We start from the raw sequence: 12077 nt of genomic DNA on the forward strand, positions 1-12077 counted from the left end.
TTTTGGAGAGCCATCTTCTACTTGCCCTCAGTGCTACCCATTCTTTAAAACTTAGCCCAATTTTGCTACTCTTTGGGTAACATTTTCCTGCCCTGCACCATCTGATTTAAAAGCCTGTGGGCTGGGCTTCCCTGGTGGCACAGTGGTTAAGAGTCCGCCTGCCAAGGCAGGGGACACGGGTTCAAACCATGGTCCAGGAAGATCTCACATGCTGCGGAGCAACTAAGCCTGTGTGCCACAACTACTGAGCCTGTGCTCTAGAGCCTGCGAGCCACAACTACTGAGCCCACGTGATACTGAAGCCCGTGTGCCTAGAGCCCGTGCTCCACAACAAGAGAAGCCACCACAATGAGAAGCCCATGCATCGCAACGAAGAGTAGTCCCTGCTTGCCACAACTAGAGAAAGCCCATGCACAGCAACAAAGACCCAACACAGCCAAAAATAAATAAAAATAAAAATCAATAAATTTATAAAAAAAAAAAGCCTGTGGGCTTTTAAAAGTCTGTGGGCTCCTCCATCCGAGCAGTTATCCCTCCTTCTGCAGTCATTGGTTTACTCATCTCTCTCTCCCCCTTCCCCAGTGCTTGCCAGCCCTTCTCATGTCATGGCACACGCAGAAAAATGATACGTTTTGAAGGAAACACTTGGATAAATGGAGAGGCAACTGGCCTGAGTTTCCAGTTATCTCAAGCTGTACGTGGCCACTTCGAGGGTGGAAAGGATCAATATCCTTGAACACCTGAACCCGCTTTTGACCCGCTGGTTGGGAAGCTCTGCAGCAGATTGCAAGCTCCTTGGGACAAGGACCAGGTCTTAGACTTTGCATCTCGAGGGCCTTAGCCAAATGCCTATTACTGTGTGGGTGCTCAGAAAATGTTTGTTTACTGAAGGTGTGACAAGGCAACCACAGTCACTCAAATTGAAGGTTAAATGACTAAGGCAGGGATCTGTTTATAAATACTCTGTATGAAAGTTGGAGTGCTAAGATGGCTTTCTTCGAAATTTCGTGTTAAAGATAAAGAGGGATGAAGAAGAGGAAGGAAATTTGAGTAAGATTCTGATTGGAAGCCAAGAAACGTTTTATTTGGTTCCAAAATGTGCATGTATATTTTTTGTTTTGTGTGTGTGTGTGTTTTAACCTCTCCCAAGGCTAATTTCCTCCCACTCAACATCCTTCTACAAGGAATTTCATTGTAGAAAGAAGAGTGGTAATAAATTCATGTTTGGCATGTGCTCCTTCATAATAGTGCATCTGTGATATTTCTCTTTGGTCTTCAAGGATCATGATAGACCTGTAGAACAATCAAGCAAAACCACAGAAATTCTAAACTTCAACTGTGTGATTTTGTTTAACATAGAGATAATTCTTTTTGTCTGAGAAGATTTTAGAGACAAAGGAGAGAACAGTACATGAAAAGGTTTTTTGGTTTTTGTTTTGTTCTTTCCTTTTTTTCTGTAAAACAATTTAATAACTTTCACAGAATAGAGTGGTTAGAAAATAAACATTGCAGGAAAAGTAAAAAGAGCACGTTTTTATCCTTGACCATTTGAGCTCTTTGGACCTGTTGCCATCAGCCAGGTCTCAGCCTGGGAGGGCCGTCCCTGTCCTGAAGCCAAAGTTCCAGGAATGCTCATCCTTGGCCACCTCACTGATTGCTTTTGTTTTTGTTTCCTTTTGTTTGTTTACCTTTTCTTGAGAGTAGAAAAAAGTGAGGTAGCAGAGTAGCAGGTAGGTGTGGGCCAGATGGCGCGTTCCTTCATTAGAGCCTGCTGGCGATTTTATGAACAGTGGACGATTTATTTTCCCTGAATCTGTTTTCATCTTATGGGATTTCCAGTGAGAATGCATATGTAGAGCCCAGAAAGCGCAAAATAATGATCCCACCCTTTGGTTTTTGAAAAGGAGGGAGGCTCCTTGTTAACTCTTGGTATCCCGAAGGTCACTTTTCCTCTGTTCTTAGAAAGTTATCAAGATACACCAGTTGATGGGATTTGAACATACTTGGAGGGGAGGAGTGCTTTCAGACATGGTTTGCTCTAAATAGGAGTAGTATCTGGTTTTCTTTTTAGGTGTGGGACTTCTAAAGATGCCAGTAAACCCTAGAAGGCCAGTTGTTGTGACCACATGTGAGCTTTAAAAACATCATTCTCTAGGTCTGCGTCTTTATTCCTGTGCTGCCCCTAGGTTCTTCAGAACCATTTTTTGTTTTTTTTAGGTTCCATATATATGTGTTAGCATACGGTATTTGTTTTTCTCTTTCTGACTTACTTCACTCTGTTTGACAGTCTCTGGGTCCATCCACCTCACTACAAATAACTCAATTTCGTTTATTTTTATAGAGAATGGACTTGAGGACATGGCGAGGGGGAAGGGTAAGCTGGGACGAAGTGAGAGAGTGGCATGGACATATATACACTACCAAATGTAAAATAGATAGCTAGTGGGAAGCAGCTGCATAGCACAGGGAGATCAGCTCCGTGCTTTGTGACCACCTAGAGGGGTGGGAAAGGGAGGGTGGGAGGGAGATGCAAGAGGGAGGGGATATGGGGATATATGTATATGTATAGCTGATTCACTTTGTTATACAGCAGAAACTAACACACAATGTAAAGCAATTATACTCCAATAAAGACGTTAAAAAAAATCAGACAATTCATTATTATTTGCACAAGATTATTGTTAACTTGAGGTGCATCATTTGTAGTGATCTGGGGACATTTGAGTGTGGAATGCAGTTGTTTAAATTATTTGTTTACTTATTCACTGTAGGGTTCCTCAAAATAAGACCTGGGTTATAGTACTCTTTTTATTTTCAGAAGATATCCTTGGAAGAAAAAACTTAGGCAGCTTTCCAAAATAACGAAAACATATTTTTACCAGTCCACTAGTAATGTAGTGTTGAGGCCACTTTTTCTTGAACATCTATTTTTTTTTTATAGTTTTAGGTAATTAAGTTCCAGGAGGTCATGGTCATCACATGTTCTTTTTTTAAGGCAGTATGCATATTTTAGCTGTTATTTTTGAACTTACTGGCACTATGTGGGTTGCTTTAAGATTGAGTAATTCATGCCATAGTTGTTTAATTTGGTGAAAAGCTGGCTATGACCAGAGAACAAACTATAAGGAAATGGTCCAGTTTTAATTTTAAGTTTGTGTTTGTGTTTGACTATTTTGGGTTCATTCATCTCTTGCCAATCTTAGTTGTTAAGCAGTCTTCTTGCGTTCATATTTACATCATCCTCAGAACCCTGTGTTTCTGCCACTCTTATAAAAATGTACTGGTTTGTAAGGTAGAGCCTCACGCTTAGAGTCAACCAGGAAAAGCCTCATTTATATCTCCAGCAAGAAGGACAGAGGGCCTGGACTGCATACTCACTGCCAGAAGTTTTTATAGTAATACTTTGTATCTAGGCTCTGGCTCTTACCATTAAATGTGCTTTTTATAGAGTACCAGGTTATAAATGTAGTGCAGCTACGGCATATTAATCTTACTGCAGAGATTTAATGAGGCAGTTGTTTTGCGATGGACACTACTGGGAACAGAGAGCAGCAGAGTTTTACTTTACCACTGAGCTGCAGAAATATTCCTTGCCTGGTAATAATTATAACCACATGATCTCTTAGTTTTTCTTTCTTTTGCCAGTGCTTTTCCATGCAAAAGTGGCTTGGAAGGAGGTCCATTGCTAGGCAGTGAAATGGATTGGAAATTGGGCTGTTTTCTCAGTGGTTTGACATTTTAACTTTGATCAGGCATGGAATCCTTGTTGCACAGAGAGAAATATGTAGGATGAGTTTCAAGAATACAGATAGTCTTTGCCAGTCCACTGAGATGGCTTTTAGATATTCATTACTTTTACTTGACTTTTATATAGGTTATAAAAAGTAAATGTGGTGAAACCTCATTTTTACATGGACAGAACAGAATTTCTGCTGGTTGGCCTTAAACGGATCCCACACTTGAAATTAATTGAAGTCCATGGGTTTATAGCCTCCAACACTTTTTAGCCAGTGCAATTTTTCATTTTCCCCAAAGTTGTAATTTTATTAAACCAAGTTGTAGCAATAACAGCCCTTATGAAGAAGAGGATGAGAAGAAGGAAGGAACCACCCACCAGGGAACATAATAAGGGGAAAAATTACACTTCTTTTAAATTTCCATTTACAAGTAACGTTAACAAAATCGGAAACAGAGAGCTGCCATTTATTTTTACAGTAATAATTGTGTCTTTTATCCGAGTCCGAACACTTTCAGTCCAGTGCATCATAGGGACCCTTTTGAAGGGATGGGCCGGCAGGTTGGTTGGGCAGAGGTCATTTGTGATGGATGAAACGGATTTGGGTGGCCTCCTTTAGGGCAGAGGACAGAGCAGTGCCTGTGGCTATGATGGGGTTTGTGGGGGGCAGTGCAGGGGGGTGTGCGGGTATCTTAAAATATTGCCCTTTGGGTGGGTTTGTAGTACAACAGTAGAGTTGGAATAACAAGCTGTCCGTCCTGCAGTGGTGTTCGGGTTGGAGCAGTGCTTACAGGGACGGACGTTGTATTTATAACTCCTTGGGCTGAAGTCAGAGGTCTGAATGGCTAGCAGAGCAGTACAGTTATTTCTTATGACTGACTCTCAAAGGGCTTTATAAAAACTACATAACTAAGTCCATGTGCAATTATTGAAGTGTAGCCGCCTGTGGGAAAGAAATGGTTGACAGTGTCAGCTTTCTAGAATCTTCCTACCTCAACTGCCATTAGGAATGGAAACTCCTAACGCAAATGAACGGATCTTTTGTTTTGTTTGTTTGTTTTGCTTTTTTTTTGGCTGAGTTAGGTCTTCGTTGCTGTGCATGGGCTTTCTCTAGCTGCGGCGAGTGGGGGCTGCTCTTCGTTGCGGTGCATGGGCTTCTCACTGCGGTGGCTTCTCTTGTTGTGGAGCACGGGCTCTAGGCGCGTGGGCTTCAGTAGTTGTGGCACGTGGGCTCAGTAGTTGTGGCTCACGGGCTCTAGAGCGCAGGCTCAGTAGTTGTGGAGCACGGGCTTAGTTGCTCCGCAGCATGTGGGATCTTCCCAGACCAGGGCTCGAACCCGTGTCCCCTGCCTTGGCAGGCGGATTCTTAACCACTGCGCCACCAGGAAAGCCCTAAACACATCTTTTGAATGGGCGAGAAAGAATTCCTCCTGGATGTGGAGGTTGGCAAAAAAAAAAATCTGCTCTCAAGGAGAGAGTCTGGTTTTCCAGAACTCATTGTGCTACACCAAAGCTTCATAGGCTATAATCGCACCCACCCCCCAGAGGGTCCCTCTTAAGTGGTGACCTAAAAAACAATTCGCCAGTTGGCTGGAGCTTGCATCCTGAAGTTTCAGCAGAAGTGAATAAGCTTGACTGACTTCAGCCCCTGAAGGATTCTATCTGTAAATGCAGAAGTGGAAGCAAAACCATTTTTTATTAGTCTTAAAATGACCCTCATTTTAATAACTAGCCACAGTGTCAGAAGCATGGACTGGGGTCATTCTTTAGTTGTCAAGAGCTAAAGCATCATGCAGGCTTTCCTATTTGTTTGATATTCTTGATTTGGATTCGTGTAAAGTGTCCATATCCTTGAATAATAAGGGAGGCAAGTTCTTATCATTTTCGCTGCATACTACTTAAAGTATTCAGAGTGTCTGCTTATTTAAAAACAAACAGGCCTGCAAACTTGATGCATAGCATTTAAATAATCGTATTAAAATTCAGACCTAGCAGCCACATTTCTGTGAGTGCTGTCAGTTTTATGAGAAACTGGAAACTCATGCTAAACAACTGAGTGTTCAGTGTGCACCTGCTGCCTTCCACTAAGTGTTTAACGGTGTGCGGGCCAGTTCACCATAATTGGGACAGTTATTTGTTTTCCTGAATTACTCTAATTTGGCAGTATTTTACCACTTGGTTTTAGCTTGTTGGAGCTCTTTGAACCATTACCTGTTTCTTGCGTCTGTAGCTCTAGATGAAACATTTGAAACCAGTAAAGGCAAATGTGATGGATTATACAGTGTCAGTTTTGGAAAATGTAGGCATGTAGGTGCTTTTGAATTTGGAGATGATTGGTCTGTTCCTGTTTAGAGAAGAAATACCAGTAAAGGACTTTTTAGTGTACTCTTTTTTTACTCCCTCCCCTCCCTTCTTGTCATCACTAAATAATATTTACTAAACACTTACCTGGACACCGTGCTGTGCTGGGCAAAGTACAAGACAAACGAAAAAGATCCTGTGATTACTCCCCCGAGGGACGAGCAGTCTAAACCCCAGTATATTGAAATGGGTACCGCGTAGAGTGTTGAGATAATTTTCCAGACGGCAAATCAACTCAAATTACCAATTTACTTAAACACATTTTTTGGGTTTTTTTGAAAATAAACAAACAAACAAAACTACTTGCTCTTTGATTTGGGAATTCTGCTTTTGTTTTACAAACCCAAGAGATTATTATATATATTGAGATGTAAGTTGATTTTGGTATATGTGAATCATTTGAAGGGTGGTGATATAGTTAAGTTTATTGCAGATGTGAAGAAAGGCTTTGGAACAACTGCCAGCCAAAGGGGAGCACCGTGACTTGTAGAAATAGGTTGGTAGAAGCACGTGACATGCAAGGTAGCAGGAAGCACTTTCCGACAGCGGACAGTGGTGTGGTGGCACTTACTGACTTTTCTAAGAAGTCTGGGCTACTTTGATTCTGTGAATTCTGTATCGTAACATTGCAAATATTTATCCTCCCATATCTAAAAAAATTGACTACAGATAATACATTACATATTTCTTAGGTATCTGGATACAGTTCTTTTGTAACTGTTCATTGAAGACTCTATTTTGAGACATAATTTATTTCTGACTTTGGAGGACTTTTTGCTATTAGAAATGAATGTCCTGTAAGTTAAGTCACAGATTGTATTATCCTAATTTTCCCTAAAGAGGCGTCTTCTCTCCCTCTGTGCTTTCCTGCAAAGAGGAGCAGTGACACTAGAATGTTTGGGGATACTTTGCTAAAATGAGGCAAAAGACAGCGTAAAAAAAATAACTTATTTATTGAGCTCTAAGTGAAAATATTGCATGTGTTTTGCTCTCTTATTCCCCCTCACTCTTTGTGTATCATTCTTAGGGTTAGAATGGCACTATTTTTAGTTTTCCCTCTATTTAGCTTTTTGAAACTGATAATGCCGGTTCAAGTTGTTGACTTGATTATAATTTGCAATTTCTCTTTGTATATTTTGTTTTATTTTTTGATGATTTTGAACACAAGAGACATACCAGTATACTTACACTTGAATTGGTGCTTGCAAGAATGTTTTGCTATGTGGTAGAACTTATTTTGCTATTGCTGTCTAACAAATAATGGGGTAACTGTGTGTTTTGACCAGTTTATAAGTAAAGGTCAATTTTGTGCCTATGGTAATTAGCTTAGCTTACTCTAGACTTTTGGCTAATTCTGGTAATTTCCTGTGAAAGAGTATATTTAGCAGAAAAGGAATTCATTCTCAAGCACAGTGGTTTTTCCCTTTGCATTGGAGACTGTTTAATTTTAAAAGTGATTTATCTCTCTCTTGTAAGCAAACAAAGGCTGTAAAAAAAATGTCAAAGTTAACCTTAAGTGTGGCAAATTATCTGAAAGAGGAGCTGGGAAAAGGGCTACATGTTGGAGGAGAAAAGGAAAAACGCCAGTCATCACGAACTGACAAATTTTAGGGAAGTCTCACTTTTGATGCTTCTGTAATAAAATCTACAATAAAGCCCTCCTAGTGCAGCTTCAAGGAAAAAGGTGTTTCTGGTTTTGGTAGCAAGATGAAGCGCTACTTTCAAAGAACCTGTCTTTAAACACCATACTTACAGTCTTGATTTTTCTTTCAGACCCCAACTGTGAACTTGAAGACAAGACTGAAGATGGAGAGGCAGGGGACTGTAAGAAGAGGCCAGAAGATGGGGAGGAGCTGGAAGATGAGGCCGTGCACAGCTGTGACAGCTGCTTCCAGGTGTTTGAGTCACTGAGCGACATCACAGAACACAAGATTAATCGATGTCAGCTGACAGGTAAACACACCTACCACTTCGCATCTTCTCGTATGTCTTCTCTATTTCTGATATTTCCGTTTGTTTCTTGTTTTTCAGCTGACAGGTAAACAACACTTGCCACTTCTTGTCTTCTCATACTGTTCTATTTCTGATTTTTTCCGTTTGTTCCTTTTTTTTTTTTTCACCCTCTCTTCCAGCTGTTACATTCTTCTACTTGGGTACCTAGGTCAGTCTAGAAGCGCTTAAGAAAGAATTCCAAGGTGATGGTTTACGGCAAACTCATTGTCACAGTCATCCTTAGATTTTGAATTATACCCAGATTTTAATAGCTAATGGATATGTTTTCATTTCCTTTTTTTTTTTTTTTATACTACCGTGATACCATGTAGATACAGAGCCTAACATTGAGTGGCTAAAATAAAGTTTAAAAATACCTTCTGAATAAGTTTTCACAGAAGTTTAGCATGCACGAACTTATTTTAGTTTAAATATCATCTCCTCAAGAGAACTTTCACTGATTGGTCGCTCTCTGCTGAATTGGTGCCTTTTTTGTGTTCCTATAAAGCCTGATGCTTATTCTTGAATACCACAGTGTTCACTGCATGTGTTAACTTTTCCATCTCCCTCATTAGACTGGAAGCTCCTGGATGGCAGGAACTCTGTCTTATTCGTCATTGTATTCTCTGAGTCTTGCACAGTGCCTGGCCCACAGAAGGGGCTCACTAAGGCACAGAAGCTATTCTGCTATGCATTTCACGGGAAGAATCAGATTTAAAATGACAGGAAGCATGACGTGTTCAAGTTAATTGTTGGATAAAAGTAAAACTCAGTTTACCAAGTTTCTACCCTCTTTAAAAATATATCCTGCAAGAACATACTATATGAGGCTGGGTGGGACATTTTAGGTAGATATCTCTTTTTAGATTCCTGTCATTTTTCTCTTACTATTTGATACTGACACTGCTCCAGTGTGTGTGTGTGTGTGTGTGTGTGTGTGTGTGTGTGTGTCTGTCTGTGTGTGTTTGTAGATCTCTTTCTCTATCTTATTTTCCTAGCACAAATCTTTCTTCAACTAACCATGTATAGGAAATGTATTTATTAGACAAGTGGTTCTCCAACTGTTTTCCACAGAATATTGATATTTTTGTAAGATTTTAATAGATGTTCCATTTTAAGCAGGTTTCCTGAACAGATTATTATGGAACTGTTGGATTAAATCCAGTTAAATAGGCTTCTTTATTGAAGTGCACTGTGGCTCTTCAAAAAGGGATTGCAGTGAGTAAGTTTATTAGGCCATAGACTCTCCTCTCTTTCAGAAAACCCATTATCGTTTTTTTTGGAGTATAAGTTTGAAAATCCGTGAAGCTTATATAAGCATTGCTATATACATATTTTTGTGGGGTTTGGTAACTTTTAGTTTGATACAATTCCAAACTTAGAGACAAATTGCAAAAACAGTATATGTAACTCCCATCTACCACTTATCTGATTCACCAGTTGTTTACATTTTACCCTATCTGATCTGTCATTGTCTCTTCACTAATATTTTTTCTTAGTCATTTGAGAGAAGGTTGGAGACTTCACACCCTTCGAAATATATTCGCTGTATTTCCTAAGAACAAATACAGTCTCTTACGTGGCTACAGCACACTTATCAAAATGAGGAAAGTTCACATTTAACACATAGAATACTGTTATCTAATCCACAGCCAATATTTAAATTTCAACAGTTGTCCCAGTAATGTCCTTTAGAGGTTTTTTGTTTGTTTGTTTCATTTTCTTCTCATCTGGGATTCAGGATCATGCATAATTTTTTAATTGTCATGTCTCTTTTGTTTCCTTTCACCTGGAATGGTCTCTCATTTTCTGAGGAGTACCTGCCAGCACTTTATAAAATGCCCATCTGTAATTGGGTTTGCTTGATGTTTCCTCATGATTAAATTCAGGTTACATACTTCCATGGCAGGCACGCCGCCAAAGTGATGCTGTGCCCTTCTCAGTACATCAGATCAGGAAGTACCTGATGTTGACTATACTATACCCGTGTGGATGGGGTTAACACTGAATACTTGTCTTAGGTGGTGTCCACCAACTTTCTCCAGTGTTAAAATGTTGCTCTTTACCCTTTCTAAATAATAAGTAATTTGTGGGAAGATGCTTTGACACTATGTAAATATTTTCATTGTCATGAAATCTCCATTTTAGCTTTATAATTTTTGTATTTATTAGTTGGCCTTCTGCCACAGTTTCCTTTCTTATTCATTCATTTATTTTTGTATTCGTATCCCCATGGGCTTTTGGATTTGTATTTTATTCAGTGGGTCATAATTCATTACTATCATTATTTTGATGCCCAGATTGCCTGAGATTTGGCCAGTAGGAGTCCCTTCGAATGGGATCCTGGGTCAGTTTAATGTCTCCATCATTATTTGAGGGCTGACTCAGTTTCTGCTGCAAACAGATGCTCCAGGCTCATTATGTTCTAGTCCTGATCAATCTTTTGTCCAAGGAGCCCTGGTTCCTTTAAGAGGACAAAGGTATTTAGAAATCAAGGTATGGGTACTGTGTATACTCATTGATAGAGGTAATATCGTTGATTATAAACCATATCAGCAGACAGAATTTAGGAAATGTATATGTGTGTTTAATATAGTACATGTATAATAACATAAAATGCACATATATACAAATATATACACATATATGTATTTTTCTCTCTCTAATAAGAACCACATGTTTCTATTGATACCTCTAATTCCATCCAACATTTGAGATACATTCTAATCTTTTTTCTTTCCATATTTATTACTATCTTCTCTAGCAGTGAGACATCTAGCTTCCATCATCCTCAATATATTTACTCATTTCCTGAGTCTAGAATCCACATTAAGTAGTTTCAAAATTGCTTACTCATATCATCGTGATAAGCAGACCAACTAACTAGAGTTTAATAGTTGTTTATAGTTATTAATGTTATAGTTTATAATGTAAATTTACATACAGTGAAATGTATAGATCCTCAGTGTACACAGTTTGATAAACTTTAACAAAATACATATACCCATGTGACCCATATCCCTCTTAAGATAATTTCCTGCATCCTAGAAATTTCTCTTCTCTTGACCCCTTTCTAATCAATAATGATCCACCAGAAGTAACTAGATTTTAAGTTTTTAACTGTAGATTTGTTTTGCCTGTTCTAGAACTTCTTATAAGTACACACAGTATGTACTCTTTTTTTGCGTCTAGCTTCTTTTGTTCAGCATAGTGTCTGCAAGATTCATTCATGTTGTGTATATGAGTAATCTGTTCTTTTTTATTGCTGAGTAGTATTCCATCACATGAATGTATCATAATTTTGTTTTCCATTCTCCTATTGGTAGACATTTTGGTTATTTTTAGTTTGGTTATTGTGAATAAAGTGGTCGTGAACCTTCCTATACAGGTCTTTTTGTGGATATATGTTTTATTTCTCGAGTTAATAAGTAGGAGTAGAATTGCTGAGTCATGGGGTAGGGTATATTTAACTGTATGAAAAACTTCTGAATCTTTATCACAGGTGGTTGCACCGGTTTACACTCTCACCAGCAATGTCTGAGAGTTCCAGTTGTGCATCCTTGATAACATTTGTGTTGCCAGTCTTTTTAATTCAAGCATTCTGTTGGGTGTGTATAGGTATTCTTTGTGGATTTACTTGCATTTTCTAATTCATGTACATTTAATTGACTTCATTTAATTCATTTTTCCTCAGAATGCATAATTTTTGGAAAATCCCATTAAATGCAGTTAGTATGATTCTGTTTTCAGTGGAATAGCTTTAAAGGGAAGCTTTACTTATGTGGAATCAACACTAACATTAAGGTGAAGACATGGGAACCTAACTGATATGGCCAGTATAAACTATGCCAGCAAGAAATCTTACCTTAGGTGAGAGTGGTGTATCTCTCATGTGAAAGATTAACTTTAAAATTCAATATTAAAAAAAACTTGAAGTTCTATTTAGTGTTTACTTTTCACTGAGTTCCTGCCATGGAATTATCCTTAT

The 12077-nt window shown here is 38.9% G+C and overlaps 1 protein-coding gene across 7 annotated transcripts in view; it reads left to right on the forward strand.

Moving 5' to 3' along the window:
• ZNF521 (zinc finger protein 521) overlaps positions 1-12077 on the forward strand; it is a 280467-nt gene that overhangs the window by 22303 nt on the left and 246087 nt on the right. For all 7 annotated transcript variants that reach the window (XM_082355471.1, XM_082355466.1, XM_082355467.1 and 4 more), the window contains one exon: positions 7871-8050. Coding sequence is in view for 5 of the 7 variants with exons in the window: in XM_082355466.1 (XP_082211592.1) it covers positions 7871-8050 (180 nt within the window). In the remaining 2 variants the exon portion in view is untranslated. The remainder of the gene's footprint in view (positions 1-7870; positions 8051-12077) is intronic.

Source organism: Balaenoptera borealis, assembly GCF_965194805.1.
Source record: "Balaenoptera borealis genome assembly, chromosome: 14".
In the NCBI taxonomy this organism is placed as follows: Eukaryota; Metazoa; Chordata; class Mammalia; order Artiodactyla; family Balaenopteridae; genus Balaenoptera; species Balaenoptera borealis.